General features: G+C 70.7%; 1 protein-coding gene across 1 annotated transcript in view; it reads left to right on the top strand.

Moving 5' to 3' along the window:
* The window catches only part of LOC135325311 (neurexin-2-like), a 57,936-nt gene that overhangs the window by 31,881 nt on the left and 7,553 nt on the right, over nucleotides 1–18,502 (top strand). Inside the window, exons 16-19 of the mRNA XM_064503272.1 lie at nucleotides 1,424–1,543; nucleotides 11,480–11,661; nucleotides 13,005–13,176; nucleotides 15,873–15,962. Of these exons, the coding sequence (XP_064359342.1) occupies nucleotides 1,424–1,543; nucleotides 11,480–11,661; nucleotides 13,005–13,176; nucleotides 15,873–15,962 (564 nt within the window). The remainder of the gene's footprint in view (nucleotides 1–1,423; nucleotides 1,544–11,479; nucleotides 11,662–13,004; nucleotides 13,177–15,872; nucleotides 15,963–18,502) is intronic.

Below are 18,502 nucleotides of genomic sequence, written 5' to 3'. Positions count from 1 at the left end.
GCACCGGGGGGGCACGGGGGGCACCGGGGGGGGGCACCGGGGGGAGGCCCTGCACCGGGGGGGGCGCGTCGAGCGCGGCTGCAGCAGTGAGTGCGGGGGGGGGCACCGGGGGGGGCACCGGGGGGGGCATGGGGGCACCAGGGTGGGGGGCACGGGGGGGGCATGGGGGGCACAGGGTGCTCAGGGTGTGCGGGACGTCCAGGGTGCACGAGGGCTCACGGGGGTGCATGAGGGTGCACGAGGGTGCATGGGGGCTCACGGGGGTGCACGAGGGCTCACGAGGGTGCACGAGGGTGCATGGGGGTTCGCGGGTGCACGAGGGTTCACACAACTGTGCTTGGGGACTCGGGGGTGCACGAGGGCTCACGGGGGTGCACGAGGGCTCACGAGGGTGCACGAGGGCTCACGAGGGTACACAGGGGCTCACAGGGGTGCACGAGGGTGCATGGGGGTTCACGGGTGCACGAGGGTTCACACAACTGTGCTTGGGGACTCGGGGGTGCACAAGGGCTCACGGGGGTGCACGAGGGCTTGTGAGGATACAGAGGAGCTCACAGGGGTGCACAAGGGCTCACGACGGTGCACAAGGGCTCACGGGGGTGCATGAGCGTACACGGGGGCTTACGGGGGTGCATGAGGGCTCACAGGGGTGCACGAGGGTACATGGGGGTGCACAAGGACTCACAAGAGTGCATGGGGGCTCATGGGGGTGCACGAGGGCTCACAAGGCTGCATGGGGCTCCATGGGGGTGCACAGAGGCTCACGCGGGTGCACGAGGGCTCACGCGGGTGCACGAGGGTACACGGGGGTGCACAAGGGCTCACGGGGGCTCACGAGGGTGCACGAGGGCTCACGAGGGTGCACAGGGTTGCACAGGGGTTCATGGGGGTGCACAAGGGCTCACAGGGGTGCATGAGGTTGCACGGGAGTGTACAAGGACTCACAAGGGTGCACGAGGGCTCACGAGGGTGCACGGGGGTGTACAAGGACTCACAAGGGTGCACGAGGGCTCACGAGGGTGCACGGGGGTGTACAAGGACTCACAAGGGTGCACGAGGGTGCACGAGGGCTCATGGGGGCTCACACTGGTGCACGAGGGTGCACGAGGGCTCATGGGGGCTTATGGGGTGCACGAGGGCTCACAAGGGTGTACAAGGACTCACAAGTGTGCATGGGGGCTCACGGGGGTGCACAAGGGCTCACGAGTGTGCACGGGGGCTCACGGGGGTGCACAAGGACTCACGAGGCCTCACGAGGGCGCACGGGGGCTCACGGGGGTGTACAAGGACTCACGAGGCTGCATGGGGGTGCACAGAGGCTCACGAGGGCGCACGGGGGCTCACGGGAGTGCGTGACGGCGCGGGGGGCACGGGGGGGGGGGCAGGCCGGGGCCGGGGCCCCCCCTGACGCCGGCGCCCGCAGGCCCCAGCACCACGTGCACGGAGGAGTCGTGCGCCAACCAGGGCGTCTGCCTGCAGCAGTGGGACGGCTACGCGTGCGACTGCACCATGACCTCGTACGGCGGCCCCGGCTGCAGCGACCGTGAGTGCCGCCCGCGCGCCCCTCGCACGGGCGCGTGCCCCTCGCACGGGTGTCGTGTCCCCGTGCCCCTCGCACGGGTGGGGGTGTCCCTGTGCCCCTCGCACGGGTGTCGTGTCCCCGTGCCCCTCGCACGGGCGCGTGCCCCTCACACAGGTGCGGGTGCTCCTGTGGTCCTTGCACGGGTGCGGATGCTCCTGTGCCCCTCGCACGAGTGCATGTGTCCCCGTGCCCCTCGCACAAGTGCAGGTGGTCCCATGACTCTTGCACGAGTGCGGGTGCCCCTATGTCCCTCGCACGGGCACGTGTGCCCCTTGCACAAGTGCGTGATCCCCCATGTCCCTTGCACGGGCACGTGTGCCCCTGTGGCCCGCACATGGGCACGTGTGTCCCTTGCACGAGTGCGTGTGTCTCCGTGTCCCTTGCACGAGTGCGTGTGCTCCTGTGCCCCTCGCACGAGTGTGTGTGTCCCCTGTGTCCCTTGCACAAGTGCGTGTGCCCCCATGCCCCTCGCACAGACATTGCACACGCATGTGGCACGAGGACATATAAGGAACCGTGACCCAGCGCCCCCCACCCCCCCAGGGGGCCCAGGCGTCCGGGAACTGCCCCCCCCCCCTGCCCCCAGCACTTGGGGTGCCGTGGGGCCAGGTGCCGCCCCGGGGCGACGCTGTGGGGCTGGATGGGGGTCCCGGGGCTGCTGTGGGGCCGGGTGTGGGTCCTGCGGCCGCCGTGGGGCTGGACGGGGCTCCCAGGGCTGCCGTGGGGCTGGACGTGGGGCTGGACGATGCCGTGGGGCTGGACGTGGGTGCCAGGGCTGCCGTGGGGCCGGGCAATGCTGTGGGGCTCCTTGTGGGGCTGGGTGACGCTGTGGGGCTGGACGTGGGTCCCAGAGGTGCCATGGGGCTGGATGTGGGTCCCAGGGCTGCTATGGGGCTGGACATGGGGCCTGGCAATGCCGTGGGGCCATGTGGGGGTCCTGGAGCTGCCGTGGGTCTGGCCGGTGCCGTGGGGCGGGATGTGGGTCTAGGAGCCAGTGTGGGGCTGGACACGGGTCTGGGAGGGGCCGTGGGTCTGGCCGTGGGTCCCGGGGCTGGGTGTGGGGCCAGCTATGGGTCTGGCCGGTGCCATGGGGCTGCCATGGGGCTGGACGTGGGTCTGACCATGGGTCCTAGGGCTGGATGTGGGTCCAGCCGGTGCTGTGGGGCTGCTGTGGGGCTGGACATGGGTCCTAGGGCTGGATGTGGGTCCAGCCGGTGCTGTGGGGCTGCTGTGGGGCTGGACATGGGTCCTAGGGCTGGATGTGGGTCCAGCCGGTGCTGTGGGGCTGCTGTGGGGCTGGACATGGGTCCAGCCATGGGTTCCAGGGCTGGGTGTGGGTCCAGATGTGGGTCTGGCCGATGCCATGGGGCTGCCATGGGGCTGGACATGGGTCCGGCCGTGGGTCCTGGGGCTGGATATGGGGCCAGATGTGGGTCTGGCCAGTGCTGTGGGGCCACCATGGGGCAGGACATGGGTCCAGCTGTGGCTCCTAAGGCTGGATGTGGGTCTGGATGTGGGTCCCACCAGTGCTGTGGGTCTGGATGTGGGTCTGGCCGGTGCCATGGGGCCGTTGTGGGGCTGGATGTGGGTCTGGCCGTGTGTCGCAGCGATGCCGTGGGTCCAGCTGTGGGTCCTAGGGGTGGATGTGGGTCCAGCTGGTGCCGTGGGGCTGGCTGTGGGTCCAGTTATGGGTCCCAGCCATGCCATGTGGCTGGCTGTGGGTCTAGCTATGGGTCCCAGTGATGCTGTGGGTCCGGCCGTGGGTCTGGCCGGTGCCGTGGGGCCGCCGTGGGGCTGGATGTGGGTCTAGCCATGGGTCTGGACAGTGTCATGGGTCCAGATGTGGGTCCTAGGGCTGGATGTGGGTCCGGCCGGTGCCGTGGGGCTGGATGTGGGTCCAGCCAGGGGTCCCAGCCATGCTGTGGGTCCGGCCGTGGGTCCGGCCGTGGGTCTGGCCGGTGCCGTGGGGCCGCCGTGGGGCTGGATGTGGGTCCTGGGGGTGGATGTGGGGCTGGATGTGGGTCCGGCCATGGGTCCGGCCGGTGCCGTGGGGCTGGATGTGGGTCCGGCTGTGGGTCCGGCCGGTGCCGTGGGGCTGGATGTGGGTCCTGGGGGTGGATGTGGGGCTGGATGTGGGTCCGGCCGTGGGTCCGGCCGGTGCCGTGGGGCTGGATGTGAGTCCTGGGGGTGGATGTGGGGCTGGATGTGGGTCCGGCTGTGAGTCCGGCCGGTGCCGTGGGGCTGGATGTGGGTCCTGGGGGTGGATGTGGGGCTGGATGTGGGTCCGGCCGTGGGTCGGTGCCGCGGCGGGGGGGTTCCGGCCGGGGCCGCCCTCCCCCTCCCCCTCCCCCTCCCGCTGCTGCTCCCTCCCCCCTCCCTCCCCCCGCCTTCCTCCCTCCCTCCCTCCCTCCTCCTCCTCCTCCTCCTCCTCCTCCCGCCGTCCCTCGCCTCTGCAGCACCCGGCGCCCGCGCCCCACGGCACCGGCGCCCCACGGCGCCCCACGGCACAGGCCAGGCCAGCCGCCCGCCCTCCGTCCCCCCGTCCATCCCTCCGTCCATCCCTCCATCCATCCCTCCATCCATCCCTCCATCCCTCCATCCCTCTGTCCGTCCAGCCCGCCGCCGCCATCCTGCGTCCCGCATCCCTCCATCCCTCCAGCCTCCATCCCGCATCCCTCCGTCCGCCATCCCTCCGTCCGCCATCCCTCCATCCCGCATCCCTCCGTCCCGCATCCCTCCGTCCCGCATCCCTCCATCCCGCATCCCTCCGTCGCGCATCCCTCCGTCCCCCCGGCCTCCCTCCCTCCCTCCCTGCCGCCGCCTCGCGCCCCTCCGGCCCCCCGGCCCCGCACCCCTCCGCCCTCCATCCCTCCATCTTCCGCCCCGCGTCGCTCCGGAGCAGCCGGAGGATGCTGGAGCCTAGCTGAGCCCCCCCCCCGCTCCCTCCGTCGCCCCTTTCTCCATCCCTCCATCCCCCCGTCCTCCAGCCCGCCGTCCTCCGTCCCTCCCCACCTCCATCCTCCCTTTCTCCTTCCCTCCATCCTCATCCCTTCATCCCCCGCCTCCATCCCTCCTGTCTCCATCCCCCCTTCCTCCATCCTCATCCCCCCGTCTCCATCCCTCCATCCCCCCGTCTCCATCCCTCCATCCTCCCCGTCTCCATCCCTCCATCCCTCCATCCCTCCATCCTCCATCCCTCCATCCCTCCATCCCCCCGTCTCCATCCCTCCATCCTCCCTGTCTCCATCCCTCCATCCCCCCTGTCTCCATCCCTCCATCCGCCCCCCCGGCCCCGGCCGCCCCCCGCATGCGCCCGCGGCCCTGAGCCCCCCCGGGCAGCCGGGACCCCCCGGGCCGGGTCCGGCGGGGGGGGGGCTCCCCGTTTTGGGGGGATTCGGGCCGATTCGGGGACCCCCGGCACCGTCTCCGGGGGGGGGGTGGGCTCCCCCCGCCCGGCTGGGGGGGCTCGGGGGGCGCCGGGGCTTTTGGGGGGGGTCGGGGCCCCCCCCGGGCTCTTTCGGGGCCATTTAGGGACCCCCCCGGCCCCGTTTTAGGGGGATTTTAGGCCCCCCCGGCCCCATTTTGGGGCGATTTGGGGAGGATTTTGGTGCCCCCCCCCAGCCCCATTTGGGGAGGATTTGGGGGGATTTGGGGGCCTCCCCCAGCCCCATTTTGGGGGATTTTTTGAGCACCGCAGGCCCCATTTTGGGGGGATTTGGGGGATTCTGGGGCCTCCCCCAGCCCCATTTTGGGGGGATTTCAAGCACTGCAGGCCCCATTTTGGGGAGATTTGGGGGGATTTTGGGCCCCTTTAGGGGTGATTGGGGCTCTCCCTCCCCTCTTTTCGGGTGCCCCCCACCCCTTTTCGGGTGCCCCCCGCCCGTTTCCAGGTGCCCCCCCCAGCCCCGTTTTTGGGAGCTTCCAGCCCCTTTCGGGGGGGTCCCCGGCTCCCTTTCCGGGCGCCCCCAGCCCCATTTCGGGGGGCTCTGAGCTCATTTTGGGTGACACCCCCCCACCCCCATTTTTCAGCCCCCCCAGCCCGTTTTTGGGCCCCTCCGGCCTGTTTTTGGGCCCCCTGAGCCCGTTTTTGGTCCTCCCAGCCCATTTTCAGCCTCTCCAGCCCATTTTCGGGCCCCCTTAGCCCATTTTCGGGGGTCCCCAGCCCGTTTTTAGCCCCCCCAGCCCATTTTTGGGTGTCCCAAGCTTGTTTTCAGCCCCCCCAGCCCATTTTCGGCCCCCCCAGCCCATTTTTGGGCCCTCCTAGCCCATTTTCGGGCCCCCAGCCCATTTTCGGGGGTCCCCAGACCATTTTTCGGGGTCCCCAGCCCATTTTTGGGACCCCCTAGCCCATTCCCGGGGGTCCCCAGCCCGTTTTCGGCCCCCCCAGGCCATTTTTGGGGGTCCCCAGCCCGTTTTCGGGGGTCCCCAGCCCGTTTTTGGGTCCCCCCGGGCCGTTCTTGGGGGTCCCCAGGCCGTTTTCGGGTCCGCCCAGGCCCTTCTTGGGGGTCCCCCTCCCGCTCTCGCCCCCCCCAGCCCGTTCCCGGGGGTCCCCGGCCCGTTCGCGGCGGCGGGGGGGGGCGGCGGCGGGGGCCCCCCCGCGCCCATGGCCGGGGGCCGCTGAGGGGGCGCATGGGGGGCCCCGGGGCGCTGGGGCTGGCGCTGCTGGCGCTGGGGGTGCTGGCGGCCCCGGGGCGCCCGGCCCGCGTCTCCTCCAGCCTCTCCACCACCCACCACGTCCACCACTTCCACAGCCGCCACGGCACCGTGCCCATCGCCATCAACCGCACGCCCTTCCTCACCCGCGGCGCCCACGGTGAGTCCCCCCCCCCCCTCCTCCTCCTCCTCCTCCTCCTCGCGGGGAGCCCTGGACTGGAGCTTCCTCCTCCTCCTCCTCCTCCTCCTTCTCGCGGGGAGCCCTGGACTGGACCTTCCTCCTCCTCCTCCTCTTCCTCATGGGGAGCCCCCAGACCCAGCCTTCCTCCTTCTCCTCCTTGCGGGGAGCCCTGGATCTGGTCTTCATCCCTATGGGGACCCCCTGGACCCGGCCTTCATCCCTACAGGGATCCCACTGGACCCGGCCTTCCTCCTCCTCCTCCTCCTCCTCCTCCTCGCCGGGAGCCCTGGACTGGAGCTTCCTCCTCCTCCTCCTCCTCCTCCTTCTCGCGGGGAGCCCTGGACCTGACCTTCCTCCTCCTCCTCCTCTTCCTCATGGGGAGCCCCCAGACCCAGCCTTCCTCCTTCTCCTCCTTGCGGGGAGCCCTGGATCCGGTCTTCATCCCTATGGGGACCCCCTGGACCCGGCCTTCATCCCTACAGGGATCCCCCTGGACCCGGCCTTCCTCCTCCTCCTCCTCCTCCTCCTCCTCGCGGGGAGCCCTGGACTTGACCTCCCTCCTCCTCCTCCTCCTCCTCTTCCTCATGGGGAGCCCCCAGACCCGGCCTTCCTCCTCCTCCTCCTCATGGGGGGTCCCCAGACCCAGCCTTCCTCCTCCTCCTCCTCCTCTTCCTCATGGGGAGCCCCCAGACCCGGCCTTCCCCCTCCTCCTCCTTGCAGGGACCCCCTAGACCCAGCCTTCCTCCTCCTCCTCCTCCTCTTCCTCATGGGGAGCCCCCAGACCCGGCCCTCTTCCTCCTCCTCCTCGCGGGGAACCCCCAGACCTGGCCTTCCTCCTCCTCCTCCTCCTCCTCCTCCTCCTCCTCGCAGGGAGCCCTGGACCCGGCCTTCATCCCTATGGGGACCCCCTGGACCCGGCCTTCCTCCTCCTCCTCCTCCTCGCGGGGAGCCCCCCGGACCCGGCCGTCATCCCTATGGGGACCCCTGGACCCAGCCTTCCTCCTCCTCCTCCTCACGGGGACCCCCGGACCCGGCCTTCCTCCTCCTCCTCCTCCTCCTCCTCCTCCTCCTCGCAGGGAGCCCTGGACCCGGCCTTCATCCCTATGGGGACCCCCTGGACCCGGCCTTCCTCCTCCTCCTCCTCCTCGCGGGGAGCCCCCCGGACCCGGCCGTCATCCCTATGGGGACCCCTGGACCCAGCTTTCCTCCTCCTCCTCCTCCTCCTCCTCCTTCTCCTCCTTGCGGAGAGCCCCAGACCCAGCCTTCCTCCTCCTCCTCCTCCTCGCAGGGAGCCCTGGACCTGACCTTCCTCCTCCTCTTCCTCATGGGGAGCCCCAGACCCAGCCTCCATCCTTATGGGGATCCCCTCGGACCTGACCTTCCTCCTCCTCTTCCTCATGGGGAGCCCCAGACCCAGCCTCCATCCTTATGGGGATCCCCTTGGACCCAGCCTTCCTCCTCCTCTTCCTCATGGGGAGCCCCAGACCCAGCCTTCCTCCTCCTCTTCTTCATGGGAACCCCTGGACCAAGCCTTCCTCCTCCTCTTCCTCATGGGGAGCCCCAGACCTGGCCTTCATCCTTATGGGGATTCTCAGACCCTGCCTTCATCCTCCTCTTCTTCATAGGGAGCCCTGGACCTGGCCTTCCTCCTCATGGGGCCCCCTGGACCCTGTCTTCATCATTCTCATTCTCCCAGGGACCCCCGGACCCAGCCTTCATCATCCTCCTCCTCACGGCGACCCCCCCAGACCCTGCTTTCCTCCTCTTCCTCATGGGGGGCCCAAGACCCAGCCTTCAGCCTCCTCCTCTTCCTCCTCACAGGGACCCCCAGGCCCTGCCTGCATCATCCTCGTGGGGACCCCCTTGGACTTGGCCTTCCTCCCTCCTCGCAGGGATCCCCAGACCCTGCCCTCATCCTCATCATCGTCACAGGGTTCCCAGGCCCTGCCTTCACCCTCCTCATCCTCTTCATCCTCACGGGGACCCCCAGACCCTGCCTTCCTCATCGTCATCCTCCTGGGGGTCCCCACACCCTGCCTTCAGCCTCCTCCTCCTCTTCCTCCTCACAGGGACCCCCAGACCCTGCCTTTATCCTCATGGGGACCCCCAGACCCATCCTTCATCCTCCTCTTCCCCATGGGCACCCCAAGACCCTGCCTTCATCTTCCTCATGCTCTCAGGGCCTCCCAGACCCGGCCTTCATCCTTATGGGGACCCCCAGAGCCTGCCTTCGTCCTCCTCATCCTCATAGGGACACCCCCCCCCAGACCATGCCTTCCTCCTCCTCTTCCTCCTCACAGGGACCCCCCAGACCCGGCCTTCATCCTCCTCCTCATGGGGATCCCTGGCCCCCTTCATCCTCCTCATCCTCCTCGCAGGGACCCCCCAGGCTTGTCCTTCCTCCTCATGGGAACCCCCAGACCCTGCCTTCATCATCCTCATCCTCATGGGGATCCCAAGACCTGGCCTTCATCCTCCTCCTCCTCCTCGCAGGGACCCTGCCTTCCTCCCCCTCATTGCAGGGACTCCCAGACCCGGCCTTCAGCATCCTCCTCCTCCTCCTCGTGGGGGGCCCGAAACCCAGCCTTCATCTTCCTCCTCCTCATGGGGACCCCCAGACCCGGCCTTCATCATCCTCATCCTCCCCATGGGGACTCCCAGACCCAGCCCTCCTCCTCCTCCTCCGCCTCATGCCCCCCCCCAGGGATCACAGCCTTCCTCCTCCCTCCTCTTCCTTCCTGAGCCCCCCAGGGACCCCCAAGGGCCCCAGAGGCCCCTGGCCTTCCTCCCTCCTCCTCCTCCTCCTCACGGAGCCCCTCCCCAGCCCCCTGCGTCCACCCCCCCCTCCCCCCGGTCTCCCCTCTCCTCCCCACGGCCTTCCCTCCCCCGCCGCGTCCCCGTGCACAGCCGCGTCCCCGTGCGTTGCACCAGCCCTCGTGCATTGCACCAGCCCTCGTGCACAGCCCCGTCCCCGTGCACAGCCCCGTCCCCGTGCACAGCCCCGTCCCCGTGCGTTGCACCAGCCCTCGTGCACCTGCACCAGCCCTCGTGCATTGCACCAGCCCTCGTGCACAGCCCCGTCCCCGTGCGAGGCCCCGGCCTCTCCCTGGCGCCTGCGCTGGGTTGGAGGCACTCAGGGCAGCTTGGGGGGGGGGTTGTGCCGGGTTTGGGGGCGATTTGCAGGATTTGGGGACTTTGGGGCAGATCGGAGCCGTTTGTGCTGGAATCGGGCGTCTGCACCGGATTCGGGGCGTTTCGGGGGGATTTTGCTGCATTTGGGGGTTTGTGATGGGCTGGAGGAGCTTGTGCTGCACTCGGGGCGATTCGGGGCGATTCGGGTGAATTCGGGGCATTTCAGGTGGATTCAGGGTGTTTTGGGTGGATTTGGGGCATTTCAAGTGGATTTGGAGCATTTCAGGTGGATTTGGAGCAATTTGGGTGGATTCAGGGCAATTTGGGGCGTTTTGGGTGCATTTGGGCCCAGTCCTGCCCCCCTCGTCCCCCTTGGAGCTGCCGTGTCGCGACGGGGTGTGTGCACAGGCGTGTGTGAGCGTGCACATGTGTCGGGGCGTGCACGCCCGTCTGTGTGTGTGCACAGGCGTGTGTGAGCGTGCACACGTGTGTCAGGGCGTGCACGCCCGTCTGTGTGTGTGCACAGGCGTGTGCGAGCGTGCACACGTGTCTGTGTGTGTGCACAGGCGTGCGGGTCGGCACGGGCGTGCATGTGCGCGTGCACCACGCGTGTGCGTGCCCGGGGGGGGGGGGCGCGTGCTCTGCGCGTGCCTCCCGTGTGTCACACGTGTGCACGAGGGTCCCCCCGGCCCCGCTGGCCCTCGCACGGGCACACGTGGGCGCCCGGCGAGGCCCTCGTGCGAAGCCGCCGTGCGAGGAGCCGGTGCGGCCGGGGGGCTCGGCCGGCGCTGACCTACATTGCGGCACGGGGGAGGGGCAGCGCCCGGACGCCTGGGCCCCCCTTCCCCCCCCCAGAGACAGCAGGGGACCCAGGCATCCCCGGGGGGGGGGGAGTGGGGGACACCCGGACACCTGGGCCCCTTGCTCCCCTCCCACCCCGGACACCTGGTTCTCATCCCTCCCGGACGCCTGGGCCCCTCCTGGATGCCTGGGCCCCTCCCGGCCCCCGGGGCCCCTCCCAGATGAGGGGGGTCCCACGTTGCCAGGACACCTGGGCCCCTCCCGGACGCCTGGGCCCCTCCCGGACGCCTGGGCCCCTCCCAGACGAGGGGGTCCCACGTTGCCAGGACACCTGGGCCCCTCCTGGCCCCCGGGGCCCCTCCCGGACGAGGGGGTCCCACGTTGCCAGGACACCTGGGCCCCTCCCGGACGCCTGGGCCCCTCCTGGCCCCCGGGGCCCCTCCCGGACGAGGGGGTCCCACGTTGCCAGGACACCTGGGCCCCTCCCGGACGCCTGGGCCCCTCCCAGACGAGGGGGTCCCACGTTGCCAGGACACCTGGGCCCCTCCCGGATGCCTGGGCCCCTCCCGGACTCCTGGTCCCCTCCCGGCCCCTGGGGCCCCTCCTGGACGAGGGGGTCCCACGTTGCCAGGACACCTGGGCCCCTCCCGGACGCCTGGGCCCCTCCCGGACTCCTGGGGCCCCTCCCGGACGAGGGAGTCCCACGTTGCCAGGACACCTGGGCCCCTCCCGGACGCCTGGGCCCCTCCCGGACGAGGGGGTCCCACGTTGCCAGGACGCCTGGGCCCCTCCTGGCCCCTGGGGCCCCTCCTGGATGAGGGGGTCCCATGTTGCCAGGACACCTGGGCCCCTCCCGGCCCCCGGGGCCCCTCCCGGACGAGGGGGTCCCACGTTGCCAGGACACCTGGGCCCCTCCCGGCCCCCGGGGCCCCTCCCGGACGAGGGGGTCCCACGTTGCCAGGACACCTGGGCCCCTCCCGGACGCCTGGGCCCCTCCTGGACGAGGGGGTCCCATGTTGCCAGGACACCTGGGCCCCTCCCGGCCCCCGGGGCCCCCGGCGGGCGCAGGGTGGGGGGTCCGGCGCAGCCCGGACGCCGGGGCCCCGCTGACGGGCGCCGTCTCCCCGCAGCGGGCACCACGTACATCTTCGGCAAGGGGGGGGCGCTCATCACCTACACGTGGCCCCCCAACGACCGGCCGAGCACCCGCGCCGACCGCCTGGCGCTGGGCTTCAGCACGCAGCAGCGCGACGCCGTGCTCGTGCGCGTCGAGAGCGCCGCCGGCCTCGGCGACTTCCTGCAGCTCCACATCGTAAGTGCCGGACGCCTGGGCCCCCCGGGGGGGGGGCTGGGGGGGCCCGGACGCCTGGGCCCCCGGGGGGTGGGGGGGGGGCCGGGGGGGGCCCGGATGCCTGGGTCCCCGGGAGGTGGGGGGGGCCCAGACACCTGAGTCCCCTGGGAAGGATGGGGGCTGGAGGAGGGGGTGTCTGGGGGGGGTTGGGGGGGGGCCCGGACGCCTGGGCCCCCTGGGGGGGGGGCAGGGGGTGGATTGAGGGGTGCCGGACGCCTGGGCCCCTGGAAGGGGATCCCGGACACCTGGGTCCCCGGGGGAGGGGGGGGATTGGGAGCCCGGGGGGGGGCGTGGGGCGGATTGGGGGGTGCCCGGACGCCTGGGCCCCCCGGGAGGGAGGTGTGGGGTGGAGCAGGGTTGCCCGGACGCCTGGGCCCCCTGGGGGGGTGTGGGGCACCCGGACGCCTGGGTCCCCCCATCCCCGGGGCTGGCGCAGCTGAGCCGGTGATTCAGCCGCTTCCGCCCCCCCCCCCGGCTCCGCCGCCCCTGGACGCCTGGGCCCCTGGAGCGGAGCGGGGGCTCCCGGACACCTGGGTCCCTGCGGGGGGGGGGGGGGCGGCAGGGCCCCCTCCCGGACGCCTGGGCCCCCCCCCCCGCTGTGGGAGGCATCTGCCCAAGCAGCTCCGCCCCCCCCCGCCCGCCCCCTCCCTGGGTTAATTTTGGTGCCGCGGCGGCTTCGTTAGCGGCGGGGGGGGGGGGGGGCCCAGGCGTCCGGGGTGTCCTGGCGTCCCGGGGGGTGTCGCGGCGTCCGGGGTGTCCCGGCGTCCCGGGGGGTGTCCCGGCGTCCCGGGGTGTCCCGGCGCGCGGTGACGCGGGTCCCGCAGGTGCAGGGTGCCGTGGGGGTGCTCTTCATCCGGGGTGTCGCGGCGTCCGGGGGGCCCAGGCGTCCGGGGTGTCCCGGTGTCCGGGGGGGGGCCCAGGCGTCCGGGGGTGTCGCGGCGTCCCGGGGGGGGGCCCAGGCATCCGGGGGTGTCCCGGCGTCCCGGGGGGGGCCCAGGCGTCCCGGGGGGTGTCGCGGCGTCCCGGGGGGGTGTCCCGGCGTCCGGGGTGTCCCGGCGTCCGGGGGTGTCCCGGCGCGCGGTGACGCGGGTCCCGCAGGCGCAGGGCGCCGTGGGGGTGCTCTTCATCCGGGGGGCCCAGGCATCCGGGGGCGTCCCGGCGTCCCGGGGGGGCGTCCCGGCGTCCCGGGGGGGGCCCAGGCATCCCGGGGGGGTGTCGCGGCGTCCGGGGGGGTGTCCCGGCGTCCCGGGGGTGTCCCGGCGTCCGGGGGGGTGTCCCGGCGCGCGGTGACGCGGGTCCCGCAGGCGCAGGGCGCCGTGGGGGTGCTCTTCAACGTGGGCACGGAGGACATCGCGCTGGAGGAGCGGGGGGCGGCCGTGAGCGACGGGCGCTTCCACGTCGTCCGCTTCACCCGCAGCGGCGGCAACGCGACGCTCCAGGTCGACGGGGGCCCCCTGCACGAGCGCTTCCCCGCAGGTAGGCACCGCCCGCCTCCCTGCAGCCCCCTATGGCCCCCTATAGCCCCCTGTGGCTCCTGTAGCAGCCCGTAAGCACCCTAGGGCCTCCCTATAGGCTCCCTATAGCTCCCTATGGCTCCTGTAGCGCCCCACAGGCTCCCTTGAGCTCCCTATAGGCTCCCTAGAGCTCCCTGTGGCTCCTGTAGCGCCCCATAGGCTCCTTACAGCCCCCTATAGGCCCCCTATAGCCTCCCTGCAGCTCCCTATAGGCCCCCTATGGCTCCTATAGCACCCATTAGGCTCCCTATAGCTCCCTATGGCTCCTATAGCACCCCGCAGGCCCCCGCAGGCTCCCTCGAGCTCCCTATAGGCTCCCTATGGCTCCTATAGCACCCCGTAGGCTCCCTGCAGCCCCCCTATAGGCCCCCTATAGCTCCCTATGGCTCCTATAGCGCCCCATAGACACCCTATAGTCCCCCCCATAGGCTCCCTATAGCTCCCTGTGGTTCCTATGGCACCCCGTAGCCTCCCTATAGCCTCCCTATAGGCTCCCTATGGCTCCTATAGCGCCCCACAGGCTCCCTAGAGCTCCCTATGGCTCCTATAGCGCCCCATAGGCTCCCTGGAGCTCCCCCATGGGCTCCCTATAGGCTCCCTAGAGCTCCCTATGGCTCCTATAGCACCCCATAGGCTCCCTAGAACTCCCTGTAGGCCCCCTATAGGCTCCCTAGGGCTTCCTATGGCTCTTATAGCGCCCCATAGGCACCCTAGAGCCTCCCTATAGGCTGCCTATAGGCTCCCTGCAGCTCCTATAGCGCCATAGAGGCACCCTAGGGCCCCCCATAGGCACCCTATAGCTTCTGTAGCACCCTATACACACACCTTATAGCTCCTATGGCTCCTAAAGTGCCCTATAGCCCTCCTGCCATAGGCACCCTATGGCTCCCTACAGCCCCTGTGGCTCCTATAGCACCCTAGAGTCTTCCAGCCCCACAGCTCCTATAGCCTCCCATATAGGTGCCTATACCCACCTAGAGCCCCTATGGCCCCCCATAGCTGCCCTATAGCCCTGCCGCAGCCCCTATGGCTCCAGTAGCCTTCCCATAGGCACCCTGTAGCCCCCCATAAGCACCCTATAGCCACCCATAGCTGCCCTATGGCCCTGTAGCAGCCCCTAGGCACCATATAGCCCCCCCAGCCCCTATAGCCCCCCCATAGGTGCCCTATAGCCCCCCCAGCCCCTATAGCCCCCCCATAGGTGCCCTATAGCCCCCCACAACCCTTATTGCACCCCATGGACCGCGGGACCCCTATAGCCCCCCCGGACCCCTATAGCCCCCGGGGTCCTGGCGCTCGTCCCCGCTCTAATTAGCGGCCGCGGCCCTAACGAGGGGCTGCCCCTCCCCCCCCCAGGGTCGGCCGGGGACCCAGGCGTCCGGGCGGCCCCTAACGCCCCCCTAACGCCCCCCCTCCCCCCCCGGGAACCTAAACGCCGCATAAACCCCCCAAAGCGCCGACACGCCGTGGACACGCCATGGTCACGGCATGGACACGCCATGGACACGGCATGGTCACGGCATGGACACGGCACGGTCACGGCATGGGCACGCCATGGACACGCCAGCAGCAGGCCACGCTGTGCCGCGCCCGCGCCGTGGTCACGCCGTGATCATGCCATGTCTCACCGTGGTCACGCCATGGTCACACCATGGTCACGCCTGGCCTTGCCGTCATGCCATGGTCCTGCTGTGGTCACGCCACGGTCACGCCACGGTCACGCCACGGTCACCATGGGTGTCTCCTCGTCCCCATCACGCTGCGGTCACGTGTGACGCGTGTCCCCTCTCCTGCGGCCCTGCCACGGTCACGCCACGGTCACGCCTGGCCCCACGTGACGCGTGTGTCCTCGGCCTGGTCTTGCCCGGTCACGCGTGACGTGTCCCCTTGGCCCGGTCACGCATGATGCGTGTCCCCTGGGCCTGGTCCCACCCCGGTCACGCGTGTGCCCCGGCCTGGTGTGTCGCGTGTCTCCTCACCCCGTCACGCTGTGGTCACACGTGTCCCCTGGTCCCGCCCGGTCACACGTGCCGTGTCCCCTGGGCCGGCGTGACGCGTGTCCCCTCGCCCTGGTCCCGCGTGTTCCCCCGGCCCGGTCCCGCCACGGTCGCACGTGTGCCCTGTCCTGGTGTGACGCGTGTCCCCTGGGCCTGGTCCCGCCATGGTCCCATGTGTCCCCCCCCAGCCGGTCACGCGTGTGCGTGGCGTGACGCGTGTCTCCTCTCCAAGGCAGCGCGGATAGCGAGCGGCTGGCGATTGCCCGGCAGCGCCCCGTCCCGCCCCGCCCCGTCCCACGTGTCCCCCTGGTCACGCGTGTCCCCCCCCCCCCCAGCCGGTCACGCGTGTGCGTGGCGTGACGCGTGTCTCCTCTCCAAGGCAGCGCGGATAGCGAGCGGCTGGCGATTGCCTGGCAGCGCCCCGTCCCGCCCCGTCCCATCCCGCGTGTCCCCCCTGGTCACGCGTGTCCCCCCCCAGCCGGTCACGCGTGTGCGTGGCGTGACGCGTGTCTCCTCTCCAAGGCAGCGCGGATAGCGAGCGGCTGGCGATTGCCCGGCAGCGCCCCGTCCCGCCCCGTCCCGCGTGTCCCCCCTGGTCACGCGTGTCCCCCCCCCAGCCGGTCACGCGTGTGCGTGGCGTGACGCGTGTCTCCTCTCCAAGGCAGCGCGGATAGCGAGCGGCTGGCGATTGCCCGGCAGCGCATCCCCTACCGGCTCGGCCGGGTGGTCGATGAGTGGCTGCTCGACAAAGGTAACCGGGATCCCCCGGATCCCCCGCCTCCGCCCCGGGATCCCCCCGGATCCCCCCGGGGTCTCCCAGATCCCCCAGGGACCGGGATCCCCCCTGGATCCTCCTGGGGTCTCCCAGATCCCCCGGGATCCCCCCGGATCCCTCTGGGGCCTCCCTGGATCCCCCCCCCCAGGGTCTCCCAGGATCCCCCAGGGACCAGAATCCCCCCAGATCCCCCTCGGATCCCCCAGGGACCAGTATCCCCCTGGATCCCCCTGGATCCCCCCCCCATGGGGCCCCCCAGTTCCCCTGAGATCCCCCAGGGATCAGGATTCCCCCCTGGATCCCCCTGGGGCCTCCTGGATCCTCCAGGGACTGGGATCCACCCCCGGATCTCCCCATCTGGGGTCCTCCTGGGTTTGGGATCCCCTCAGATCCCCCAGGGTCGCCCTGGGAATGGGATCCCCTGGATCCCCCCAGGAACAAGGATCCCCCCGGGGGAACTGGGACCCCCTCTGGGGTAACTGGGATCCTCCCCTCAGGGAACTGGGATCCCCCCAGGGTGACTGGGATCCCCCTGGGGGAACTGGGACCCCTCCTCACGGGAACTGGGATCCCCTCGGGGTGACTGGGATCCCCTCTGGGGGAACTGGGATCCTCCCCAAGAGGAACTGGGATCCCCCTGGGGTGACTGGGATCCCCCCTGAAGTAACTGGGATCCCGCTGGGGGAACTGGGATCCTCCCTAAGAGGAACTGGGATCCTCCCCTGGGGTGACTGGGATCCTCCCTTGGGGGAACTGGGATCCCCCCAGGGGAACCGGGACCCCCTTTGGGGTAACTGGGACCCCCTTTGGGGTGACTGGGATCCCCCCGCGGGCGACCGGGGGCCCCGCGGCCCCCCCGCCTCGTTAAAGGGACTCTAACGACCTTAACGGCCCCCTAAACCGCGTTTAACCCTTTGAGTGCCGCCCCCCCCCCCCGCGGGGCCTAAATTTGCATAAACGCTGCTAATAACCCGGCTAATAACGAGCAGGAGCCTCCCGGTGCCCCCCGGCCCCCCCCCCCGGCGTCCCCGGCCCCCCCAGCACCCTGCGGGACCCGGGACGCGCGGGGGCACCGGGCTCGGGGGGCACCAGGGGCCCGAGTGCACGAGGGTCGCGTGTGCACGAGAGTCGCGTGTGCGCGAGGGGTGCAAGTGCACAAGGGTCACGTGTGCACGAGGGTCGTGTGTGCACGAGAGTCGTGAGTGCACGAGGGGTGCGAGTGCACGAGGGCCCTGCGCACGAGGGGTGCGAGTGCACAACGGGTGTGTGTGCACGAGGATCACACGTGCACGAGTCGTGTGTGCACGAGGGGTGCGAGTGCACAAGGATCCCATGTACACGAGAGTTGCGTGTGCATGGGAAGTGTGCATGCACGAGGATCACGTGTGCATGAGGGGTGTGACTGCACAAGGGCCATATGTGCACGAGAGGTGTGAGTGCACGAGGATCACGTGTGCGTGAGAGTCGTGTGTGCACCAGGTGTGTGAGTGCACGAGGATCGCGGGTGCACAGGGTTGCGCGTGCACGCGGGTCGTGTGCGTGTGCGAGCGCTGAGCGTGCAAGCCCTGAGGGCCGCGAGCCCCCGCGTGCTCCGGCGTGGCGTGCGTGGAGCGTGCGAGGACGCCGTGCACACCTGCCCCCCCGCCCCCCCCGGCCCCGCGCCCCAGCACCCGCCTCGCACGAGGGCCCGAGCGGGGCCACTGTCACCAAGCAGCCACTAACGAGGCCACGTCCCCCCCCCCCGGCTAACGACCCCCCCCGGGCCCAAACGAACCAAAACCGGCCAAACTGAGCCCAAAAGCCCAGCGAAACTCAGAGGGTTAAAAGGTCTCTGGGACGGAGCCGCGTTGGGTCCCTTTAACGTGCGCCGCCGCGTCGCACGGGGGGACACGGGGGGGGCACGGGGGGGGGACGGGCTGCATGTGGCGGCGGGGGGGGGGGCCTTGTGCAATGCATGCTGGGACCCTCGTGCGACGGGCGCGTGCCGGGCCCCCCCATTCAACGCTCACGGGGACCCTCGTGCAACGGGAGCACACAGGGACCCTCGTGCAACGCACACTAGGGCCCTTGTGCGACGGGTGCATGCAAGGCCCCCATGCAAAGCATGTGGGGACCCTCGTGCAAGGGGTGCACGCCAGGACCCTCGTGCAATGCACACCAGGACCCTCATGTGACACACGCTGGGACCCTCACGCGACGGGTGCACGCCGGGACCCTCGTGCCACGCACACGGGGACCTCGCACACCGGGTGCACGCCGGGACCCTCGTGCCACGCACACGGGGACCTCGCACGACGCACACAGAGACCCTCACGCGATGGGTGCACGCGAGACGCCCGTGCAAAGCACACGGGGACCCTCGTGCGACGGGTGCACGCCAGGACCCTCGTGCAATGCACATGGGGACCTCGCACGATGCACACGGGGACCCTCACGTGACGGATGCATGCGAGACCCCCACGCAAAGCACAGGGAGCCCCTCGCCCACCGGGTGCACGCCGGGACCCTCATGCCAC

The sequence above is a fragment of the Dromaius novaehollandiae genome, chromosome 35 (assembly GCF_036370855.1).
Source record: "Dromaius novaehollandiae isolate bDroNov1 chromosome 35, bDroNov1.hap1, whole genome shotgun sequence".
NCBI classification, from domain to species: Eukaryota; Metazoa; Chordata; class Aves; order Casuariiformes; family Dromaiidae; genus Dromaius; species Dromaius novaehollandiae.
Note: the sequence above shows the minus strand (reverse complement) of the source record. Positions and strands in the feature narration are given on the sequence as shown.